Below are 25,724 nucleotides of genomic sequence, written 5' to 3' on the forward strand. Positions count from 1 at the left end.
AACAAAATCGTATTATTTAGTAATCATATTATTTTCGTTTATTATTGTACATTTTTTGTCGATAAAACAATATAGAGATTTTTATTTCCACCGTTTTAAATTAAATCGTCACTGTCAACGCTGACTTCGAGCAATTGCGAGTATGCAGGAGCCTTAATATATTGTGTTTATTTCTATTTTTAACATTTTTTCTATTGCGCAGGGCCTAATAACGTTTGCGTTTTGTCCTTGCATTTTTTTGCATTTGAATTTCGCGCCTTTACGTCAACGGCGCCTCTCTTTCGCGCAAGACAGAAAAGTAGCGGCACTCATACCGAGGACGCATGCGCGAGTTCCTCGATGGTCGGAGCAAAAACACAGCTGGTCTATGATCCTTGAAGCCAGCAGAGCTGACGGTCGAACGGCTATCAATGTGATTTTTCGCGAATTTCTACCGATCTCTTTGGGAGCTGGCCGAAATCGGCGAACGAGCGCGAATCCGGGAGATCTAGAAAAATTTGTCGACCGCGATCAACGTGCAGTGAACAGTGCGAATGTGCGTTTACGCGATGTAACCTGGAGAACAGCGCGCTATCAGGACGAGGATTTTTCGCCTTTGGCCTTGGATAAACAAAAGAATATCCCGTGTCTCGACGCGTTCTTTCCGCGTAAGTTTTCCCATCTTTCCTTCCCTTATATAGACGCGTCCTTGAACGAGGATTTTCCTGTAATCTTTCGTCCGATTGGATATATCTACTAATGGGATATAGGTCGCGTAACACAAGATCCCGTTTTATGAGTCTAGCACCTCGAGATCTTAGTGAAGCAAATCGTCGCAGCTGCGATGCGTCATATCGGAAAACTCCGAGAGAGAGAGAGAGAGAGAGAGAAAGAGAGATTAAAAAAACGTCATCCGCGATATAATCTATACCGGAGAAATGTCTATCGAATTTTTTTACGTCACACAGGCGCGACGTGATGCGATCGTGAAAGAACATCAGTTCTCTCTCACAGGCTACCCTTTAACCTCGTGTTTTTCACAGCTCCGCTCACAAAACGCCGCTGTTTCATGGAGCTTATCTTGTTTTATGCGTTTCGCGAGATATGATATGCGCCTCTCGGTTAAAATGCGAATATAAGTTTCATGTTTAATTTCTCCTCTTTAATTTGGAGGGATAAAAAGCATTTTTAAACTATTATCTTAAAGCAATTCGTTTAACTTTGTACACTAACATAAATAAAAAATAATTCGCGAATATTGGATTTACTGTATAAAAAGTAAAGAACAAGACGTATATCATAAAAAAAAATCGAATACCTTACATATATACATATATACATGTCACATGAAAGTTATATACATATATAACTTTCTATATACAGGGTGTAACTGAAAAAACATATATGAAGTACATCAGAATCTGGGATCAATTTGGAAACGATTTTTCCTCAGCGAAAATGTTGAGAAGGAGGTTTATCATTTTTTTTGCATGTTCCCAATTTTTGCCATCTTGCATCTTTATAAGCCCTAAATTAAAATTTTATTAAAATAAATCTAAACTGTGAAATTAACTGAAGAATGTAGTTTTGTTAATATTTTAACTCTACAAAATTTAGTTTATGAGTTCCTTTTTTTCATTGATTGAAAATTATTCTGCCTTGATGAACTATTGAATATGGTTATGCTGTTGCGATAAGTAAAAACTTAGATACACGAAACTCTTATAAATGTCGTAAATAAAATAACAGACTAACAATAAGATTTAATCGATCAAACTGGCAATTTTTGACTATACGGTTTTGGTTCTTATCGAGTGTACTAAAATAAAAATATTATAAGTATAAAATAGAAATATTATAAAATACCAGTTTGGTCGATAGAATCAAGAATATTTCGTAAATAGGATATATTTGGTGTAAAATGTAAATTTTTTAAATACTTTAATACTTTTCTCTCTTTTGAGGAACTATTATTCTGTTTATCTCAACATTTTAAGTCTTCCAAGAATGTAAAACGATTACATTTTAAGTCTTCCAAGAATGTAAAACGATTACATTTTAAGTCTTTCTAAATAAATCGATAAGACTTGAATAATTATCAAAAATTTACTTTTAAAAAAATCTATGAAATAATATGTTAATCGCGTGCTTTTATTATTGGCAGCAGGTGGGATTTGTTTTTTAAGGACATTTTTTTATTATTATTTAATTCTTTTAAAAAGATTTTTTATTGCTTTATTTTTTGAATAACAATTTTTCTAATCATATGCAAAGTGGATGTAATCGCTCTGATCGTTGTTAAGCTTTAATTGTTATGCCAATTTACATAATTGGTCCACATTAGGCATTCATTAAAAGGTGCAGCAGGAATAAAATGTTTTCTTTTACTCCATTATTTATACCAGAAAATTGAAAGAAATTAATTAGAAACATTATTATCGGAAACCTGTATATATAGCTAAATAAATAATATATATTTTTTCTAGGAACAACCGCATTTTTGTATAAATACCGATATCTATAAAAGTTGATGATATACGCGAGGATTATTAGCTTGACGAGAGATCCTTCTTGATTTTGTAACTCGTCTTGGAAAGTTTCGTTACTATTAAAACTGAAAGTCACGTATATCGGTGTATGTGTTTCTTGAGTAGTCATTTCATTATCGCGAATCGTGACAGTTACGTAATGCGTTTCTCGTAGACGAATGTGAACCATGTTTCTTAATGTGACCATCAAAAAATTTGGCATGTTTGTTAAACCGATATGTTAAGAATAGTATCGTTTTCCGACGTTTTCCAACGACACTGTTAGGATTACATCATTAGGAAAAATTATCTTATTTAAAAAATTACATTTTAAACAATAGGAGAAATTTCTAAGGTGTATCAATTAAATAAAATTTGCAATAAAGATAAAATATTAATGCGTGTCTTACTTAATTAACATAAATCAAATGAAATTTTTTCCAGCTTTACGACAAGAAGTATTCTATTGAGTTTTATAAGCATCAGTAGAAATAAATTTGTTTATCGATCAAACAAACTGACTGTATTAATATTTATGTCAGTGCTGAATCGACATTTCAGATTTCCGGTATGGTGCGCGTACATTTGAAAGTGCAAGTTTGCGATAATTGATAACTTTTCCGTCCTAGGGTGAAGGATGAGGCTAAAGTCGCATATGTGTAAAATTGATGCGTTATCAAATATTATTATTTGTAATTTTCCCTTGCATTTCATAATCTTACACTTTATAACATGAAATAAAGTACAAACTTTTCAAAAATGAACTTTCCACTCGTTATAGATTCATTCTTGTTAGGTTTGTATTCTCTTTTCGGTTCTCAGCATGAGGCCTTTCGAAGTGCGTAGAATTTATACGCGAGAACCCACGCATTGCGTGATTTTTATTTGGTCTTGGCTGTAAAATATGCTCAATTGACATTTTGGTAAAGAGATTATAACGAAATAATCCTGATTGTTATTTTTATTAATTGCAATTTTACTTCTACATTAACATTAATTTATAGATAGAAGCAATTTTAAAGGAATCGATTTATATAAAAAAATTAGAGTGGTTTTACGTTAAAAAATTAAGTTTATCTTTAACCTAGAGACGTCAAAAGATCAAACAATATGATTACATTGTACGTCTCTCTCTATACATACAACTTTTATTCGGAGTTTTTGTAAAATCGTATATTTTTGAATAGCCTGTTAAGATTAAGACGAATCATCATGTGTATATACAGGGTGTTCGGCAACGTGGTGTCCATACTGAAACTGTGTATTCTTGGTGTCATTCTAAGTCGAAAAGTCTTAACCCCGTGAGTGTCAGGCAAGAAAAACGCGTGTGTGCCAAGGATGCTATCAATGACATAAACTTAGAAATATAAAAAATCATTTTTCCGGAGTTTTTTGTGGTGCCGATCAGAGATTCAAGATCAGAATTCCAAAATTAAAAATGGTGGATTATAATCTCAAACATTTTTTCAACTCCCTGTATTGCTAATTATCGATTTAATTTTACATTTTCAGTATGAAAAAATGTTTTATCATATATATTGAACCGGTATTTGAAAAATAAAATAACTTTTGAATTATACTAATTTTGAAGAATTATTATCCACCATATTGGATCCGCAATCTTCAATTTCTAAAATCCGACATCAAACTTATAATCAGCGACCTCAAAAACATTAAAGTATTAGTTCAATTGCTGCACTGCAAAAATATTGGCGTTATGAAATATGCGGATTTTTCCGTCACACACACATTATTGACACTCAAAGGGTTAATATACATATGCTCTAAAGTAGATTGTTTTAAAGTTGCAGCGAAAAAACAAAATTGCATAAAATAAGAACAGTATTATTTATTGAAGATAATAATATTATTTATTGAACGATAATATTAAATAATAATTAACTACTTTATAAATTGTGCAGTAAGGTAAGGTCATAAAGGTACTTTTCTCGCACTAGTACGATAAAGTAAGGCATACATTGAATCATTGAGAAATAAGCCACTTTCCGCACACTAAAAACATTACAAAAAACAATTACTTGCGTTATCATAGTAAAAAAATTTATTAATAAGTAAATAATAATTAAAAATTATAAATAAATAAGTAAATAAATAATTATATATTTTTGCATTTTTTCTATAACTTTAAAACAATCAACTTTAGGGCATAAGTGTATTAAGACTTTTTGACTTAGAATGACACCAAGAATACATAGTTTCAGTATGGACAAGGTTGCAGAACACCCTGTATATTTGTATAATTTAATAATAAGTGCATGCGAACTCTTTCGTATAAACGTGACGTATCGGTTCGTACGTAGATTTGCCTGGCACCATTAAATCACGACTATCAGAAATTAACGCTACAACGGTATCGTGCAAAGAACTTTTTGGACATCATCCAATTTCATTAAAATTTCTTAATAAAACACATATATATACAAAAAGACAGGGATAATGTCAAATGACCTAAAATATTGAAATTGAAAAATTTCTTGGATGTCGTCTTGATATAACAAATATAAAAAGATAAATATTATATAATAAAAAACAATTTGAAAGTCGTGTATTATTAAATTTTGTGTTCCAAATTTTGAAGGCAGTATAACATACGGAAGACAAAATAACTCCCTAGAGTTTCAGTGATTCAAATCGGTTGCATCATGACATATGTCAGTGAAGCAATAAAATTTTTTATTCAGAGTGTAATAAAATGTTTGCAAGATAGATCATACAAATGCGCATGTATCAGAGTTATTATTGTAGCATTGACTTATATAACTTGTGGAATTATAATGTCGCATTCTATTTTTCTGCATTGCAGTACATATTTATATTGTTACCTGATTCCAGCGCCAAAACTTTAGCGAAACACGATAATGTACGGTGCTTTCATCTATATAGATTATATAAGGTTTATCGATGTTTGCTTTACATACTGCAAAAGCCCAAATTACTGAGCAGCTCATAACACTATCTTTCATTTATTATAACACATGCACACACTTATACGTATTTTCTTTAGCCACTGAACGTTCTACGTTTTACCAGTCAATACATGCCATTAAGTCTTAAGCATAAAATATGAACAAGCACATGAAAAAGACCCATTGGTTCTGAAATGTAGGGCATACTATGCTCTGATCTGGCCGAGCTGTACCTAGATTCTCGCTTTTGCATTCGACAAATAATCTACCGTCACGAAGGTAGGCGTTGTGCAATAGTGAATTGAAGTTTCACGTGCCGCAATCTACAATATAGCATTTGGGCGTATCCACTTACAGCGCATCATGCAATTTTTTGGGTATATTGCGCCATGAGGAAAGTATTCCCTAGAGGGACTAATAATCTTCGATAACGCACACAGAATTAGAAACCTAAAGAATGTTTACCAGCATGTTGGTCCGACCTAGTTCAAAGGACTGCTAGCGAATCCTTTTGCGCATCTCTTCGAAGAACCGAGATGGAAATGTTTGATCAGGATCCGAAGAGATCGCACGAATCTCAATTCAGCAATGGAAGCGACTATATTAGAGGGAGATGTCTTCTAGCTCTCTCTAGTATAAATTGACAATAAATCTCATCCTATTAATACAAATAAGCATAACTATATCCCCCCACCCCAAAAAATGTACATTCTTTAGAATAATTAGTGCTTTTTTTTTGTTCTTTTGCTCAACCACGTTGAGCGCTTTAAAATCGATGAAAAAGGAAATGCAATGTATCGGTGAGAGATCAAAATATTGCCTAGCAGCCATATCATGCGATATGGCTTCTACAAATGTAGGGGTAAAAGGCTGACCTAGTGGCCGAGCTATCGCGAGGAACTCCAAGATCTTCCAGCACGCGAGGGACTGTTTAATCTGTGTGCGTGAGGATAGATGGATTCCTCGACGGTTTAAGCCGTATCACCACTAGGATAGTCGACTTGGTCATATCTAGTACCTAGCTTAAGTTTCCCCGATCGATTCGTGCGAATGAAGCGCTCCGCGCACACCGCAACATTCATTTCCGCACCTATGCACCCCAACGGAAATAAGCCCTGCTGATTTAAGGATTTACCATCGTCGAATATTAGCTATCTATGGACGGTATTCATAGTCCGTTCTTATATTTAAGATTATCTTAAGACCTCGTTCTTATATTTAAGATTATCTTAAGACCTCGTTCAACCAATCAAGAGGAAGAGATGCTATGCGGCCATTTGATTGGTTGAACGAGGTCTTAAAACGATCTTAAATATAAGAATCAACTGTAAATACCGGCCTTTCATTAGCCAAAATAAAGAATTTATTTTTACGCAATATTATATTACAAATATTTTTATGCAAATTTGTCAGTATGTTTTAACATGTTAAACCGTAAAATAAAAATATCCAGGAACACATTATAAATTACTAGAAAATCAAAGATTTTCCGATAATTGACCCTATACGCGATGAGCTAGCTTTACAGAGAGACGACAAAACGCCAGCTAACCAAAATGAATAAATTGATCGAAAATCTCCGTATATAACGGTATATATTCTAGTTCATTGCTCCTTGTATCTAGCAATTCTTGGTGCTGAAATTTGTGATTGTAATGAGTTATTCTGTGAGCATGTTAGGATTATTAGATAATTTTCACGTTCAGATTTGTATCTAATCGAGAGAGTTGAATGAGAGTCAAGTGTTCTCGACTGAGGGCAAAAAGAAATATAAAAATAATTTGTAAATTGCATAAAGTACATACCTTGCATGTTCATTTGCGATCAATAATCAGGAACATTATCATAGAACTGTTTCCGAAGGTGGAACATTCGATGCGTGACAAACGCTTTGCAATATATGTATTTATATCGCGTGTATTAAAGATTACATCATCGCGTGGATATCATTAATGTCAAAAGATTTTATGAAGAGATTTTGTTATTCTAATAAAATTATTAGATTAATAATTGGAATTAATAAGAATAGTCATAATTAGATTAAACTAAAAATATATTCGTCAATTACAAATAAATTATGAATCATCTTTTATTCTAATAAAATTATTCGAATAATAATTGGAATTAATAATAATAATTATTAGAATAAAGTCAAAATATATTCGTCAATTACAAGTAAATTATGAATCATCTTTTATTATTATAATAAAATTATTAGAATAATAGATAACGAATGAAGAAGACGATTTATAATTCGTTTATAATTGATAAATATATTTTTAGTTGTAATAATTTATTTCTATTAAACGGGCATATACTTTAAAAGATAATTTCTCTCTCTCTCTCTCTCTCTTCTCTCTCTCTCATCTAATAAAATATTACATAATTATTATTATAGTATAGATAATAATATTTGTTTTTTCTATGGTTTGTGCTAATAATTATGTTTTCTCATGAACATAACAATTACAAATAAATTCTGTTATAAATTAAAAATTTATGATGTCATTCTTTAAAAGTTATGTAACTTGAATATATAAATTGAAAAAAATTGAATCGTATTTCTGGCTGTTCTAAACAATGTTTCAATATTTAATTAATACATGTATGCGATGCGTATTTGCATTTTTGTTCGCTTATGCAGACGAGCTTTTGTTGATAAATTCTGACGCTTTGACCTATGTAATATATACGCTACGCACAATTTTTTTCTTGTTTAATTTTCTTGTCGGATTCGCGATTGTTTTGCATCAGTACTTTGCTAATTCTCCTACTTAATTGACAAACGAGAAACATTTTCACACGTATTATAGAAAAGCACGATAAGACATCGATCTAGTGTAAATCGCTCGCTGTAAACAGCTCGCTATCCACGTGTAACTCGCGAACTTACAGTATCAACAGTACCCCTGATTTTGAACTTGTCGATCTATACTATCCAACCATACATTCCCTTCAATTTTTCATTGGAACGAAATCAAGGACGCACGCAATCGATAATCTAAAAAAAACATGAGAGTGGCGCGCGCGGGAGTTCGCACGCTTAAGTTTACTTTGCGATGGGATCGTAGGAATGCGGTTATTGTCGAATATCAACCGGTACTGATGCAAACTTGTAATTTAATTACACTAGTTTACAGCTAAAAATAATTTTAAATCAAAGTTTGGTTCTTTTTGGATGCTGAAAACGATGTTCCAAAACTTTTCACTAGCACTAGATTTCCAAAATAATTGAGGTTTAATATGTAAAAAATGGCTTTATTTTACGATATTAAAGTTTTTTTTGTAAAAAAGATTAACGTTATCTAGAAGGTCTGATCAAATATCATGAATGTATTGTTCATTTCTTATTATTAAAATGCATTTTGTTTCATTTCAATATCTTTACTTTTTAATGTTATAGATGAATTCATGTTATAGAATTTAAATACGAAGTTTTACTGAAATAACAAATATTCCACCTGATTGTGATGAAGTCATATAATTATACTCATAATGAGTTTAAGACTATCGATACATATATATAACGTAACTTTATTATGAGAGATTCTATGAAATGTATATTTATATATAGGGTGTCTCATTTTAATTACTCATCTTGAATTTTTCGAAATAAACGCATTTTTGAAAAAATATTCTAGACAAAGTTGTTTGATCTAATGACGGACAAATAATAGTAAAATCAATTGTGGAAAAAATATTTTTTCCTTAGAATCTTTTTTCTTTAATAGAAGTAATAATTTCCAGCTTCAATCTTTCATAACATGACTAATAATATTATCGTAGTTTTAAAATACAAAGAAAACTTTTTAGATACATATATATCTAGGATATCACAAGATGTATGTGTGTATTTTTATTATCACAGGAAAAAATTTTAAATTTCATTGAGAGAAAATTATGTAAGTATAGCAGGTATGTTGGAATTTACTTATTCATTTTTTAACGAAAAATATTTATTGTAAAAAAAAATAATCTATATAAATAGAGAATACAAGTAAAAGACAGAAAAGATGGAAGAAAGTGGATAAACATAGAATAATATTCATTGAAAAAACGCAAAAAGGGGAATATTATAGAAAAAATTTATAAAGTTTGAATAATATTATTTACTATTGTACATACTTAATACATATTTGATACATAATTGAAATTATGAGAATTAAACTTATTATGAATTATATGTATACGTAATGACATTTTTTTCATGTAAAAAAAATTGCCTTAGATATTTTGACGTCTCGCGTATAAATTTATAATTAACAATTTTAATAATGAATTCATTTTAAGGCACCCCAATAAATGAACCTCTTGAATCAGCTGATTCAATGTATGTATTTAATTTTAAAATATTATAAAAATTTTGGAATTATCAGACATATTTGTAGGTTCTATTAATACATCCTGTATCTTATTTAACGAAAAAATTTAATATATTATTTTTATGAATTTTTGAAGAGAATTTTATAAAAATTTGTATTTGATATAAATTATAACATTTTGAAAAATAATTTTGGAGAAAAATCTGTTTATATAGATCTTCGATTTAGACTTCAAGAATTATGAAAAAAATGCTTTATATAGACACTACTTTTTTTAAAGGGTTTTATAATATTTTTAAAAATATGTATTTTACAAATACGAAACTGTATTATTTTTGGATAGTATATGGATACACATGAGTTTCTATGATGAAAAAATAATTTTCGATGTTTCAAATACATTTTATTTTATTTGAAAGTGAAATTATTGATGATTTAACACTGTTAATATTTTCTTCAGATGAAAATTTGTCAACAAAATAAGTAACATTTTCCTTAATAAGCTGTTACTTTTTATTTTGGTAGGTCATTTTTCAAGAGTGCTAAAATTAATTATTTCTAATATCAATTTCTAAATATAACATCAAAATAATAAATTTTATTTTAAGATTAGGCTCACAAAAATGCATATAACTCCTACGCTTGATGTATCCGTTTCCGATTTAAACTTACTGGTTATCAACGATGGACTATTATTATACATATATAGTTATTTTTTTATGCAATGGTATCCCTCTTTTATACAAAACTTTTTTTATATAAGATAACCAATTAAAAAGATTCATTTCTATATGTATAAATCGAAGGTGAAAAATGCTACTGGGCCTATTTTAAGGATTTATCATAAGGATAAGAAATTTCATCATCATAATTAAATTTCAAAACTCTGTTATGAAATATATGTAATACGTAAAATATGATCCTTTTCTTAAGGATTAATTTTAATATTACTTCTTTAATACAGGTTTAATTTTAATTCTTTAACCCAGATAGCCACAGTAATTATTATGACATTATTTTGATGTCAAAATGCATTATTTTGATGGCAAATGATGCATTTTGACATTAAAATGATGTCATAATAATTACTGTGGCTATCTGGGAATAATTATATAATTTGTATATACATAGAGTTACCTATGTAAAGTTATTAAAGCTTCAATAGTAATTTTTTTGCTGAACTGGCTGTACTAGTTCAGAGTTTATCTTTTTTACCCCACATTGAAAGGAAAAAGATAAACTCTGAACTAGTGCAGCCAGTTCGGATAAAAAAAACAGACCTATAGTATCTGGTAAAACAAACGAAAATCTAGTTGATATGCTAATTTTTTTTCAAATGTAACACAGAGTAATATAATCATACTGTAATTATAGTTATTTCCTAGTAAATGATACCGAGTTTGCTAGGAAAACAACATTTACGTTTACGAACAACCCTGACCTTTACGGAAGTGAGTTCGTTGAACTGTTGAATCTTGAGATATCAATTGATCGTATGACTTTATAAGCCATGGTCAGCTTAACAACGAGTCAACTTTCTTATTACGTATCTCTTCATCGGTCCAGGAACGGACTCACAACAAAAGAAAGGACAAAACCGGGCAAAACCAATGATGCGTTATTGACTTTGCATATATGTATGCAGGGTGTTTTATCTTAATTTCTGCAGGAAAATATCTCTCTGAAAATAAGCGAAATACGAAAAAAAAGTTTAAATAGAAGTTTCAGAATTTAGAGGAGAAAAGAAAGTTGGCGCTACTGACTTTTTTTTAAAGAGCGATTTTCATTTGAAAATCATTTATGTTCTTTTAAATAGAATTACCTCTTTTTTTTATATAAGTCGATTCTTCGCAACATTTACTGTAAAAAGTTATAAGATGGAAGAGTGAATAATTTACGAGATATTTTATATAAACTATGGAATTATATATATATATATATATATATATATATATATATTTCGTAAAATATTCATTTTCTAATAATCTTACCTTACCTTAATACTTTTATATACAAAATAATAAAAGGAATCAATTAATGTAAAGAAAACACATAGTTGTTTTTTAAAAAAGTATATGTATAATTTGCAACTATAGATAGCTACATACTTTTTCTTATACTACAAATATCAAGTCTTATAAATTCAAAAGTGCCTAGATAGCCACAGTAATTATTATGACATCATTTTGATGTCAAAATGCATCATTTGCCATCAAAATGATGTCATAATAATTACTGTGGCTATCTGGGTGCTTAATAAAAAAATTTTTAATGTAGTATTTTGGAAAAGTTTCGACATCAGCTACAAAAATATGTAATAAAAAATAGGGGGTTCTATTTAAAATTTTCATGTTGGCCTTGACCGGGCTTTTCAATATCATCTCAAGGTCAAAAAGATAACATCACCAAATAGTTTTTTTGTAAGCCCTACTCTTTTTGTTTAAAACAGTTTTTTATTAAATCAATGTTTTCTGAGATACATATTTTGCCGTTTTCCGGAACTTTTTGCCAATCTCTGTGTATATAATAATACATATAATTATGTAAATATATTAGATCATTAACATTAATATTATGTAAATATTAATTTTCTGTTACAGGCAATAAAAATGTCAAACTCGTAATATTTAACATTGAAAGGACGCGAGGGAAGAAGATAGATGACAGAAAAATGGCGTCCACCAGCGGGCACAAGAGAAACGGTTCCAGCTCGAGCATGTTTGCGCACAAACGCACCGAATCGGGGGGTGGTTTCGGTGTCGGTTACAAGCGAACCGAGGGCGGTCACAGACGTGCCGAGAGTATATCCAGTGCCTTTGGCCATAAACGATCCGAGAGTGGCCATAAAAGGAACGAGAGCAGTAGCGGCGTCTTCGGTCACAGAAGGTCCGAATCCGGCAGCAATTATCACCCTGGTCATCGACGAAACGAAAGTATGTATGCGATGACGGGTCTTTATGCGGAGAGCGCCGGCACTGGTACCGACGATAATGCGGATCCGCTGCAGACGACCAACGGCAGATTAACCCACGACACCGTCATAAGGTGTCACAGTAGAAATCCGAGTTCCGGCCTTGTGGATCATAGGTGAGTGGGGAAACGACTTTGTCCAAATTATTTACAACGATGATTACACTGTTGAACAAAAAATATTAACCCGAAACGGGACTAGTCGTTTCTTATAGTTTTTTGGATACTAATACGAATCTGGTTTCCAAATTATTTCATCATATCACCATTTTAAAATTGCAAAAAGGGTTATTTTCACGAACTTTGTCATATTATAACTACAATATGTGACGTGCTAGAGAAGTTTTATTGCAATCAAAATAAAGTATGTTGTTAGAATTTTCAATCCTCAAAGGAAATTTTTGGTGTCGGTTTTCGTTAATAAGATATATAAGATATTCATGGTTAAATATGAGTTGTGTTGCGGAAGTTAGCTATGACTTACAATTAGGTCATTGACGATTAGGTTATTGACGATTTACTAAATAGCTTTTAATTATGTGTATTTAAACTTAAGGATTTTTTAGGTCATTGAATACGAATTCAATGTCAAAATTGTCGTTCAAAATGATATTAATATTAGGGATGTTAAAGTTTAAAAAAAAAAAATTTTTTTTATAAATTCGCCATATTGAGTTTACCATTTTAAATTTGGCAATTTTGACAATTTTGACATTGGATTCATCACCCCAAAAATTATAAAAAACGACTAGTCTCATTCCGGTGCTCGAAAAAGTCATTTTTTGTTGAACAATGTTATCAATAGGGATGGGATAAGTATTGTTCTTGTTTTTCGGAAGAGTTCGAACCTCTATCCCGTCCAGATTCTAGTCTATTTAATAAATGTTTTTTCCGAGTAAATTGAGTTCGAAAAACCATGCAAATAGATTTGAACCTACTTGTAAGATACTTAATCCATAATTTTATGGATCAAATCCCCAATCAGAGGTGACCGTTATTAACCCAATCTTCTTTCAAACGTACAAAAGAGTAAAAAAAGACACCTTTGAACTTAATAAATAATTTATTAAACGAAAAAAACATCTCTCTCATTTTTGCTCTTAATAATTTGGCTTTGTGAACTTGGCACCCAACTTGCAGCAATATCTTCCTTCTTACTTTTTTTCGAAAGATTATCGTATGTAGTTGAATGTAGTAACATTGATTTTGTTTGTAGTAACGCAGAAAAAAATATGGCGATTTAAAAAAATGTCATCCCCCGACTTTAAAATCAATCAATTTTAACGATTGTCTTTTAAAGAAAATCGTTTGTAGTGGATTGTAGTAAAATTATTTCCGTTTGTAGTTGAACCGTTCGCGAGAAATAATTTAAAAAAACAAATTTTTTTATTGTGTCATTGTGGAAAAAAATTCATTTTAATAAATTGTTTAAACAATTATTTCTCGCGAACGGTTCAACTACAAACGAAAACAAAAGCACAATCAACTACAAACGATTCTGAATCGACTCCCGCAAGCGGATTTGAGATATCTTTAAAATTAAAAAAATTTATTTTTAATAAATTGTTTAAACAATTATTTCTCGCGAACGGGGCAACTACAAACGAAAACAAAAGCACTACAATCAACTACAAACGATTCTAAATCGATTCCCGCAAGCAGATTTTAGGTATTTTCAAAATGAAACAAATTCATTTTTAACAAATTGTTTAAACAATTATTTCTCGCGAACGGTTCAACTACAAACAAAAGCACTACAAACAACTACAAACGATTCTGAATTGATTTCCGCAAGCAGATTTCAGATATCTTTAAAATTAAAAAAATTTTTTTTTTTTAAATAATTATTTCTCGCGAACGGTTCAACTACAAACGGAAATAATTTTACTACAAACGATTTTCTTTAAAAGACAATCGTTAAAATTGATTGATTTTAAAGTCGGAGGATGACATTTTTTTAAATCGCCATATTTTTTTTCTGCGTTACTACAAACAAAATCAATGTTACTACATTTAACTACATACGATAATCTTTCGAAAAAAAGTAAGAAGGAAGATATTGCTGCAAGTCGGGTGCCAAGTTCACAAAGCCAATTAATTTATATTAACATATGACATTTACAAACAATACATTTCTTAAGAGTTTTTAAAGTATCATTTTTTCTGTCTTATACGAAACTGAATTGTTTTGCGCACAATTGTGTTTTTGATTCACTCGAAATGTACTTTTGGTTTCGATGAAGCTTTTAGGAAATGCAGGATATATTAGCAATGCACGGTCGTAAATTGCAATTACACGATTACGAGAAACAGCTCAAATGAAAAGTGAAAGCACATGATGACCATGACATATTTTGCGCCGTGCGTCAAGTAGATTTAGCCAGATCACTTTTTCTTTTTTCTTTGTTTGACTATCGCAACATGTCTCATTGCCTCTACTCCACTTTATTTTGTGTGCAGTGGGTGCAAACCTCTAAAAGAATTTGTCAAACAGGAGACGATGACGAAAATCTCTTGGTCACGCGTCCAATATAGCCAATGAACGACGATATTACGTCGAGATATTCATACTTTCACCGCGCCGAAAAAGGTTGCAAGCGCGCAATAGAACGTCCATTCTATTGCTTATTTGTAAATTTAGATGAAGATGTAGCGCGCTTTATACTTCATACTTGTCGCACAGACGAATTTAATCCTATCTATATGCTACCGCGTTCGCAACTCTGATATTACTACACGCCGTTTCATTACAGCACAATGTGTACTCATGCTTTGATTTTTCCCTTGTTCCACTATTTTTCAGAGATTTTATCATCAAATGTCACAGCAGAAATCCAAGTGCTTCTATGGTGGACAGGTAAAGTTGATGTCATTTTGTATTCGCAGTTACGGCATTTAATACAATACATATTGTGTTGCGTATAATTATGTCGTTATCTATTCTTGCTATATTAGCGCACGCGACAATGCTTGTTTGAGAAGAAATTCTAGTAGCTATGCACATTGAATTAAAAAAAAAAAAAATGATTATCTTTGTGTTGCAATGTATTATTTTTGCATCGAATGTAATGCATTTACATTATATATAATTTTCTCTTAATTTTATTCGTCACATATGACTCAATTATATAATTTCGCGTTTCTAAATCTGATTTTTTCGCTCGTAATCGATTTTTATCTTAACCTAAGTAGCAAACGTATCATGACGTCATTTTGACGTCATTTTTATGTCGAATGACGTCATTTTGATGTCGAATGACGTCAGTTTGACATCGATAACGTCATTTTGATGTTGATGACGTCATTTTGACGTTTAATGACGTCAGTCACTGCTACTTGGGAAGACGTTAGCCTGTTCATTATTTTAATCTTTTTGAATCCAGGACGGAGAAGGAGAGGGCTCAAACTCCACCATTTAATCCAGACTCCAAGGAATGTGGAATTCTAAGTTGTAGGCCGGCTTTTATTCAAAGATTTGCCGGAATAAAGGTACGCTTAAAAATACCTCTTACTGGAAAAAGAAGTATACGTTTACAGAAATATATTCTCCCGAAACGATGGATAAAAATATTTCTTTTTTTTGCTACATGATCTCCCATCCGCCACGTCCCCTTCTTTTTTCTTTCCCACTCCCTCTCTTTCCTCTTCTCTCCTTTTCATCCCTTTCCTCTTCCTTTTCTCTCTTCTCCTTTTTTCTGCTCATTCCGCATATTATAAGTATATAGGAAGAATTCTTCTCAAAGATCTTGATGTATAAAAGTCAAGGATCTGTCACCTTAACGACACATCTTTGAAAATTGTATGGCTTTATTTATATTTATGATTGCAGGTGTTCGTATTTCTCCTGTCGTTCCTTGTTACGTTGCAACAAGCGCTTAGCTCAGGTTACATCAATTCTGTGATAACAACCATAGAGAAGAGATTCGAGATCCCGTCCAGCCTTTCAGGCCTCATTGCCAGCTCTTACGAAATCGGCAATGTTATTACTGTCATTTTTGTCAGTTATCTCGGCAGTCGCAGACACATACCTGTATGGATAGCGATCGGTGATTTTTGATTTTTATAAAAAAAAGACCATTTTTATCAGTTTTCTCATTACAATTACAAGCCTAACAATACACCGGTTCAATATGATCTAACACTGGGTTTTGTCACGTTTGATTTAGGTGCAGTGATAATGGGACTGGGATCGATGATTTTTATGGTGCCACATTTCACAGCGGAACCCAACTTGACGACAACCGCAAACCATTCCAATTCAGATAATATCTGTCGCGGCGTATCATTGCGTGAACAAGATAACATGGGTTTGGGTAACTATTTTTGCACTTTAATCGTTTTTTTGCGAATTCGTAAAAATTAGGATTAGTATTTATATAATAACAGAAAGACGTATTTTTAATTAAAAATGTATCTACTTGGAAATCTGTCTACAGGTCGACTTTCGTCAGGATTATCCTCGCCTCCCTTAGCACCACACAATAATTTAAGAGGTGATAATTGTATACAGGGATCTCCGTCTACGGCCGGACCTGTTATGCTATTTGTACTTGCTCAGTTATTATTAGGATGTGGAGGTTCTCCCTTATTTACTCTTGGTACTACTTATATAGATGATCACGTGAGACCGGAAAGTGCATCTTTATATATTGGTAAGTCTTATTTGTTGCATTATTACATGAATGTCTGTATGGAAACAATAAATGATACATTCGAAATTTTCCTTTTAGGTTGTATGTATAGTATGGCGGCCTTTGGACCAGTTTTAGGTTTCCTCCTTGGAGCGTATCTCTTGTCTTTCCATATGGATTCATTTTCCGGAACAATTATAAGTATCGGTAAGAAAAATATTTTTTCTCGCTATATTGTTTATATTTTTTATAACTGCTTGAAATTATATGTAATGTTAAACACACAGATCCCGGAGACCACAGATGGGTTGGTATGTGGTGGGGTGGATTCCTTCTTTGCGGATTACTTCTTATTTTAGTAGCGATACCTTTCTTCAGTTTTCCTAAAACTCTGCAGCGAGAGAAGGAAAAAATACGAATTATAGAAAAAAATAAAGCATTATCACAAAAAGAAAAAGAGCAATCAAAAGAATCTAAAAAGGAAAAAGTAGACGATAGCGGTTATGGCAAGGATGTTAAAGGTAAAAAATATTATTTGAATTTTTTAAATATTCGGAGAAATCCTGCACTAATTCTGAAATTGGATCTCTATAAAAGCAGAGCTGGTCTTCTCAAACAACTCGCAGAGTTTTCGTGTTTAACTGGCTGTAGCCCAATAACTGTTCATTTAACTTTGAGCATATTACATTCTTTGTTCAGCAGATCATAAGCTACAATATATGAAAAAACTAGCTATTACCAAGATCTAATTTCATATATATAGGATTAAAGTGCAGGATTCTTTGTATTAATAGGTCTGCTTTTTTTTAGTTGAACTGGCTGCACTAGAGGTTCAGAATTGCTCTTCCAATGTGAAGTAAAAAAGATAAGCTCTGAACTAGTGCAACTAGTTTTATTGAAAAGAATAGACCTAATATTTCAGTATATAGCAAATTAGAATTAAAAGATCTCTAATCTTGTGTTTTTTTTCTTAAAATAGATATTCCACGAAGTATGTGGAGGCTCGTTTGCAATCCAGTCTATGTTGTAACATGTTTGGGAGCATGCATGGAATTGGTGATTGTGTCTGGCTTTGTGGTATTCTTACCCAAATATCTCGAGACTCAATTCAGCTTGGGGAAGAGTCAAGCCAGTATTTTTACGGGTTCCGTTGCTATACCAGGCGCCTGTATCGGAATATTTTTCGGCGGATGTATGCTCAAACGTTTAGAATTAAGGCCGAAGGGCGCGGTGCAATTTGTTCTCGTCTCAAATATAATTTGCCTGGTGTGTTACGGTCTGCTGTTTTTCCTCGGCTGCGAAAACGTAAAAATGGCTGGGACCACTATTCCGTACTTTAACAGTAGTACAAAGGGTCCTGAACCCTTTCAAGTAAATCTTACTGCCGCATGTAACTTTGGTTGTGAATGCCGTATGACGGATGTCGAACCGGTTTGCGGAAATAATGGTCTAACATATTTTAGTCCATGTCACGCAGGTTGCACTGCCTTTAGTTCCAAATCGAATTTTACAAATTGTGCATGTACGTAAGTCAGATCACGATATCGATATGCGATATTCTTAGGTAATCTTAAAATGTGCATTAAAATTTTTTTCTAGGTATACATGGTAATCTAACTATGTTACCACCAGCTGCCCCCGAATTTGCAGAAGTGACGGTTGTACCCGTAGCAACCGCTGGTCCTTGTACTTCACCTTGTAGAACTATATTTCCATTTCTAATTCTTTTATTCTTTATGACATTCATCGTTGCTGTAACTCAAATGCCTTTGCTCATGATAGTATTACGGTAAATAGTGCTTTTTTACAACATAAATGCATCTCGTTCTTTCGTATACTAAATTGACTGTTACACAGATCCGTTTCCGAAGAAGAAAGATCTTTCGCTTTGGGTATGCAGTTTGTAATTTTTCGATTATTTGGCTATATACCGGCACCGATACTATTTGGTAACTTGATTGACTCCACGTGCTTGCTATGGAAGAGCACTTGCGGAGAAAAGGGAGGTCGATGTTTACTCTACGATATCGAACAATTTAGATACAGGTTGTATCTCTTCGGATATGTAATATTTATTTTTATTTTTTGCCAATACTCATTGAAGTATATTGATGGTTTTAGATATGTCGGCCTATGTGCTGGGATAAAAATTTTAGCTTTGGCCCTATTTTTGATTGACTGGTGGCTCGTGAAAAGAAGAAGGCAAATGGAAGATCAACCGCCATCTTTCACTGTCAATGAGTTCGTAGGATCAATTATCAGTCTAGATAAATGTGAGTAAGAGTCTCAGTGATTAGAATAATACAGGGCGTTTCAAAAAGATGGACGTGATTTCAAATCTGTATTTATGGAACCACGAACCGCCCATGAATAAAATCGGTTGAAAGAGAGGGTCGTATAGAGTTTCAAATAATCATTGCTAGGTGCCTCTCCCAGCGAACTACTGTTTAATGTTTCCATTTTGAAATACAGCGTTTTGAAATTAGGTCCAGCTTTTTGAAACATCTTGTATATTTCATAGTTTGGTTTTGAATATTATATATAGTTTACAAAATGACTAATAAAATATATTAAAGGTGTAATTATACCTATCAATTTGATTTCAATAGTTGTTTTCCATTTTCATTAAAACTCACTTCAGATAAATCTCACTTCTTTCTTCAACATCCATATTAAAAAAAGTGATTTATCTGAGTTTTGATGTAAATGAAAAACAATTAATATCAGAAATCAAACTGATAGAAGTTCAAATATTAAAGTAATTGTTCAAAAATTCAGTGGATAAATATTGAAATAAATAAAAAAATCATAATTAAAAAGTTACAGTAATGCATATGAGATATAATTATATCTAATTATATATAATTATATCTAATTATATATAATTATTTATATATGATTATATATAAAAATTTTTTACCTGGTTAGAATCAAACAAAAAGTCTACGCGGTTCAAATCCGAAAATCAATTCTAATATTTATGTACTATGAAAAATATAAAAATATAAAATAATGTATGATATTATGTATCGAGCAGTGTTTGAAGAGAAACCGCATCAGAATTTAGGGGATGGCGATGCGACTCTACCGAGTTCCGAGATTGCAACACCATCCTCTATTTCGTCGCCTACGGAACCTACAAAGTCAACGAACCTCGAGGAAACAGGGTCGTCGAATCAAACGCACGATTCAACCGAGACAACAAATAATCGCTCAAAAAATATGGAAATTAAAGTTCCGGATACGAGGCAAGCGCCATTTGCGATGCAAGAGCCAGACGTTGACATCAAACCTTCAAGTGGTACGAAGGAAAATCGCAACTGCGATGTTTAATGTTTATTTTACATTAGAAATTATAGAAATAAATATATCAAATTAATGATATGTATAAATTTGTGACAAATTATATTTACTTTTTTAGCTAATGCATTTTAATTAAGTAATATATATAGAGTTACATATCCACATACTTATATCTCTTATATTAAAATATAAGAGGATGCAATGCAACAATATTCACGAGAAGAAAGCAAAAGTTTATATGTATATTATAGTATTAACACGCTAAAAAATATGTAACAATAACGAATTAAATTATATATTATTTTTCTTTTTATATATAGCTATTATTTATTCAAAATAATTTGTCACAAATTTAACTATCTGAACTGGTTATTTTTAGGAAATATAATATCACTAGGAGATGAATTTTTACAATTGTATGTGGGTGTATGCGCGTGTTAATAAGTAGATAATGTATAACGCATAGCGTTTTAAAACGTACAATCTCGAAATTGTATTAATCATTGCACATTTAGATTAATATTGTTGCTACATCGTTAACGAAGAACAGATATACGCGGAGATAAAAAAAATGCGGATAAATTTCTATTGTCGTCTGTAAGAAATCATATATAAAGTAAGCCTTGCATCATTGCAAGAAAAGGCCAACGTAATAACGTATAATTGTAAATACATACGAAAATTCCTGCCTTAAAAAATACAAGACTATATAGACAAATGTATATTTAAAAGTAATGAACTAAAATACCATACACAGAACTAACGATCTATATAAATATCATTAGATGCAGAGCAAAAATTACAATTTATTTTATAACTAGAAAGTTAGGTTTCTCGAAACCAATAGTCAATTTAGTGTAGCGAGATAAATAACGAAGATTAGCATAATGAGAATTATAAGTAATCTCTGTGAAGGCCTCTGGATCCTCGCATGTTAGATTGTGACGTCAAAGGCAAGAAAGTACACGCTAAAAATTCTTAGATGTCATTTTTAATTAAAAAGATATTCGATGAAACGCTATTTCAAATAACTTTAGCACACTTTTAAAATATCTCGAAAATTATTCTTCTCCCTTGACAATCAATGAATCAATTATAACAACTATAAAATGATCGTGATATATCAGATTTACCATGCTTATTATAAAAGGAAAAGGATAATTTTTGAGGTATTTTAAGAACGTCTTAAAGTCATCTGAAATGTTGTTTCATTGAAATATTTTTTTATTTCGAAATGGCATCTAAAAATTTTTAACTTGCGTTTTTTCATCTGTGACGTCACAATCTAACATGGCCGTAGCTAGAAGCCAGAAATCTTAAATACATTGATTTGTATTTTATATTTTTCCATATATAAAATCGCGTTTTTTTTAATAGGTTGCATGTGATCTTCTCTTATCTTCCGTTTCTTTTCTCTCACTCTTCTTTTTCAATTTAATCAAGTTTTTTTATTCCATAATCTTTCAGTAGAATTTTATAAAATATTTTTCCACGTAGAAAAAAGGAGAGAGGAGAAGTGGACACATATGTCACATATATCCTACAAATGATGATACAAATGATACTTTCAAGCAACGAAAATTGTTCTTTTATTGTTTGCATATTGTGGCTCGGTAAATCAAAGATTATAATTGAAAAATTAATATCACTATCTGCTCTGTCTTATTCTGTTCAGGGAGTCTATTTGCTTATTCGTACCTGACAATCTCTTGAATCAATTTCGATATACACGAAAAAAAAGAAATTATACAAAATTACTCAGGAATGAAATTCTATAGAGAGTAGGGGTACGCTTTTAATTTAATTCAATTAACAAAATATAGAATTCTTAAATACGAAATACATATTAAGTATGCAAAATAAAATAATAATATAAAGGAGAAATATTTCGTGTTACACACCGAGATTCTTTTTTAATGAAACACACATATGAGATGTGAAATATCTTAAAATTACAAATACTGAGCCCTAAATAAATCAATTATATATTATAGTAGAAGCGATTTAATTAAAATCACTTTTTGCACATATGTTCGCCGATTGGAATATTTTTTATATATTATCCGCTTTGATGATAAATACAGTCAATAGTACTTCTCTTAAAGAAGGATAGCAATTCATGTAATTTTCTCGTTTTACTTGCTTGACTCGTCATTGTCAATTTTTCAAATAGTAATACAAGTTATATTTTAGAAACAATTTTCAGATTTAATGTAAACTTCATCAAAGTTAACCGTTCGCACTAGTTTAGCAACAGCGATGATCTCTGTGCGTACGTGTGTGTGTGTGTGTGTGTGTGTGTGTGTATATCTGTATGTGTGTTTAGTATATAACATAATAACTATATATACATATATGCATATTATACAGGCCGAGGAAAAAGTATGGGAGCGGTAAAATGTAAAATATCTTGGAAAAAGTGAGATATAGAAAAAAATGTTAAATACAAAAAGTTGTATGACTCAAATTGAGGCATTTGATGATGACACTGACTTTGATCTCTAGGTCAAAGTCACCATCAAGTGCCCCAATTTGAGTCCTACAACTTTTGTATTTAACAATTTACCAGTCCCATACTTTTTCCTCACCCTGTATACTACTATACTGTATGTATATGATACATATATAGTATAAATATAATATAGTATATAGTATAATACAGTACACATTATATACTATATATTTTATACACACATTATTAAAAAAAATAAGGAACACTTTCTATCCTAAAAATTATGCTATTTTTAAACCATTCAAAATTCGACGAAAAATAATCGCATTTTAAGCTTGAAGTTTCAACATTAACGCAAAATCGGTAGTTTAAAACAATTTTTTTATCTTTCTATGCTTTAAAAAAGGATATATTGTTTTGTTCTTTAAAATTAGATATTTTTGACACTTTAAATCTCGATAAAAAAATTTCTCTCAAAAAATTAAAATTTCATAAATTATATTTTAAAAATTTTCCTATTTTTTTTTTTTTTTGACTGATTGTGAGTTACATATTTTGAAAGTAAACCTCTATATCTGCGTTAAAGTTGAAAGCTTTAAAATACACAGCTTTTAATTTTTAGTCTACGATGATTTTTTGCCGAGTTTTAGCGGTTTAAAAATAACATAATTTTTAAGATAGGAAAAGTGTTTACTATTTTTTTAATAGTGTGCGTATATACTATATAAAATTAAGCACTTACATATATATATATATATATATATATATATATATATATATATCTACTTTGTGATATAAACTTCTTCCGAACGGTAACTTTTGAAGAAGACTGTAGAGAATAATACCAAGTGCTGTGAGTAGACGGAAAATACACATATTAAATCAAATTTAATTCAGTTAACATGCTGATAAGAATAAGGGATGCTGATTAGCGCACCGAATCTTATCACAAGCAACTATATTGTAAATAGTTAATGATTTATATTGAGAAAATTTAAAAAGAGGAATTACATCATATATAATTATTTGTGACATTGCCATGATGAAGCGGTATTTCTATGTGTATAAAATGAAAAGATAGGAGGTGTAACACGGCGTAATCAATTTTAGGATTTATTGCGATTATTCGCGTATAATCTACATATAATTTACGCATAGTTTATATTTATAAATTCATAACGATGTTACTTAAGTACTTTTGTAAGAATTTTTCTCCCCTTTATATATCGATGTTTTTAGATAAAAAGCAGATGCAACAATTCCTATATATGATTACTGGATTTTTTATTGTATCATCAGTTTTCAATTTTCGTAATTATTTTTTTCTCTTTAGGGCATCACAAACAACGTTATAGTTTTACGATTATATTGTATTATATTACTATATATATTATTATTACTCTATTATATTATCATTAATATTATAATCCAAGTAGCAAATTGACATCACATTAGATGTTAAAATGATGTATGTTTGTTACTTGGGAAATACTATATCTATTACACACTATCACCATTATTGCTACGATAACTATCACACTGTATTTTTAATTTTATAAGTGTTTTTCCGCGTTTAGTTTAATCCATTTTTTTTGTTACACTCAATAAGATTCCTTGTAACATTCTAGAGCGATAATAAATGAAACAAATCATATTTTATAAAGAAGAGCTCTGTTCGCGCACGCGTAATATACATATACAATATATATATCTTCTTTATAAAATGTGCGTATGTGCGCGACTGTGTCTTATTGTTAGTATGATTAACAAGTAAATGATCGAGTATTTATTAGAATTTTTAGCGAATGAATGTACGTACATACATTCAAAAACTGTTATGTACATATGACTATTACAATAATGTAAGCTGCTTATATAGATAATGTATTTTTTGTAGGGACCATAATATATATGAGCGAAGTATATAATGTTATGATTAGTATTAATGATACAATTTAATAATTAATTCTCTGTCATTTGTGTGAAAGCAATACGCGATTAATCGAGATATTGAGCTAGCGAAGAACAAGAAAAGTCTAGGTCACGAAAATAAATATTATATTATTTACACTTCTTTTTGATAATTCATCTTCGATAATTATAATTGTGTGAATTAATATGATCTTTATTAAATATTGATTTGTAAAGTAATACACATAGAGTATGTGACGAGGATAGATAAAAAAAATATAAACAGTGCAAAACATTTAGAAATTTATATCCAAAAAATTTCTTTTCGCTTTAAAACATAGAAATGAAAATATCGCAGATTGAGATTTGCCTTAAAATAGAAAGATTAAAATAATTTTCTTTCTCTCTGTTTCTTCTTATCTCTCTCCATTCCTCTCCTCTATCCTATACACACGGATCTACATATAAAAAATTACGATAATTCATACACACACATATATATATATGTATATATACTGGGTGTCCCAGACCACCCGTACACTCCTTTTCTTTCAAAAGCATTTTAGAGAAAAATTGAATGGTTTTGAGGGGAATATAAGATAATGCCATTGATTTGACCTTGAAGTCATTTGAAACTCACATCAAGGTCAATTTCAATTTCTTAAATGGAACTATAATACCTACCCAGATAGAAATGTCTA

The 25,724-nt window shown here is 30.9% G+C and overlaps 1 protein-coding gene across 1 annotated transcript; it reads left to right on the forward strand.

Annotated features, from left to right (window-relative positions):
• The first annotated feature begins 326 nt into the window (after positions 1-326).
• On the forward strand, positions 327-25,417 carry LOC114928567 (Organic anion transporting polypeptide 30B). The gene is made up of 14 exons (XM_029299817.2): positions 327-647; positions 12,357-12,843; positions 15,530-15,583; positions 16,110-16,215; positions 16,556-16,772; positions 16,893-17,039; positions 17,163-17,378; positions 17,457-17,564; positions 17,645-17,878; positions 18,337-18,879; positions 18,957-19,146; positions 19,215-19,403; positions 19,479-19,630; positions 20,395-25,417. The coding sequence occupies exons 1-14, from the start codon at positions 368-370 to the stop codon at positions 20,688-20,690; spliced, it is 3,219 nt and encodes a 1,072-aa protein (XP_029155650.1). The 5' UTR covers positions 327-367; the 3' UTR covers positions 20,691-25,417.
• The last annotated feature ends 307 nt before the right edge of the window (positions 25,418-25,724 follow it).

The sequence above is a fragment of the Nylanderia fulva genome, unplaced genomic scaffold (assembly GCF_048542155.1).
Source record: "Nylanderia fulva isolate GAGA-0341 unplaced genomic scaffold, ASM4854215v1 Scaffold85, whole genome shotgun sequence".
Taxonomy (NCBI): domain Eukaryota; kingdom Metazoa; phylum Arthropoda; class Insecta; order Hymenoptera; family Formicidae; genus Nylanderia; species Nylanderia fulva.

Coding starts and splice junctions, on each gene's coding strand:
- LOC114928567 (XM_029299817.2), top strand. CDS start 368: ATGATCCTTGAAGCCAGCAGAGCTGACGGTCGAACGGCTATCAATGTG. Junction 648..12,356: donor TCTCGACGCGTTCTTTCCGC/GTAAGTTTTCCC, acceptor TTTCTGTTACAG/GCAATAAAAATGTCAAACTC. Junction 15,584..16,109: donor AGTGCTTCTATGGTGGACAG/GTAAAGTTGATG, acceptor TTTTGAATCCAG/GACGGAGAAGGAGAGGGCTC.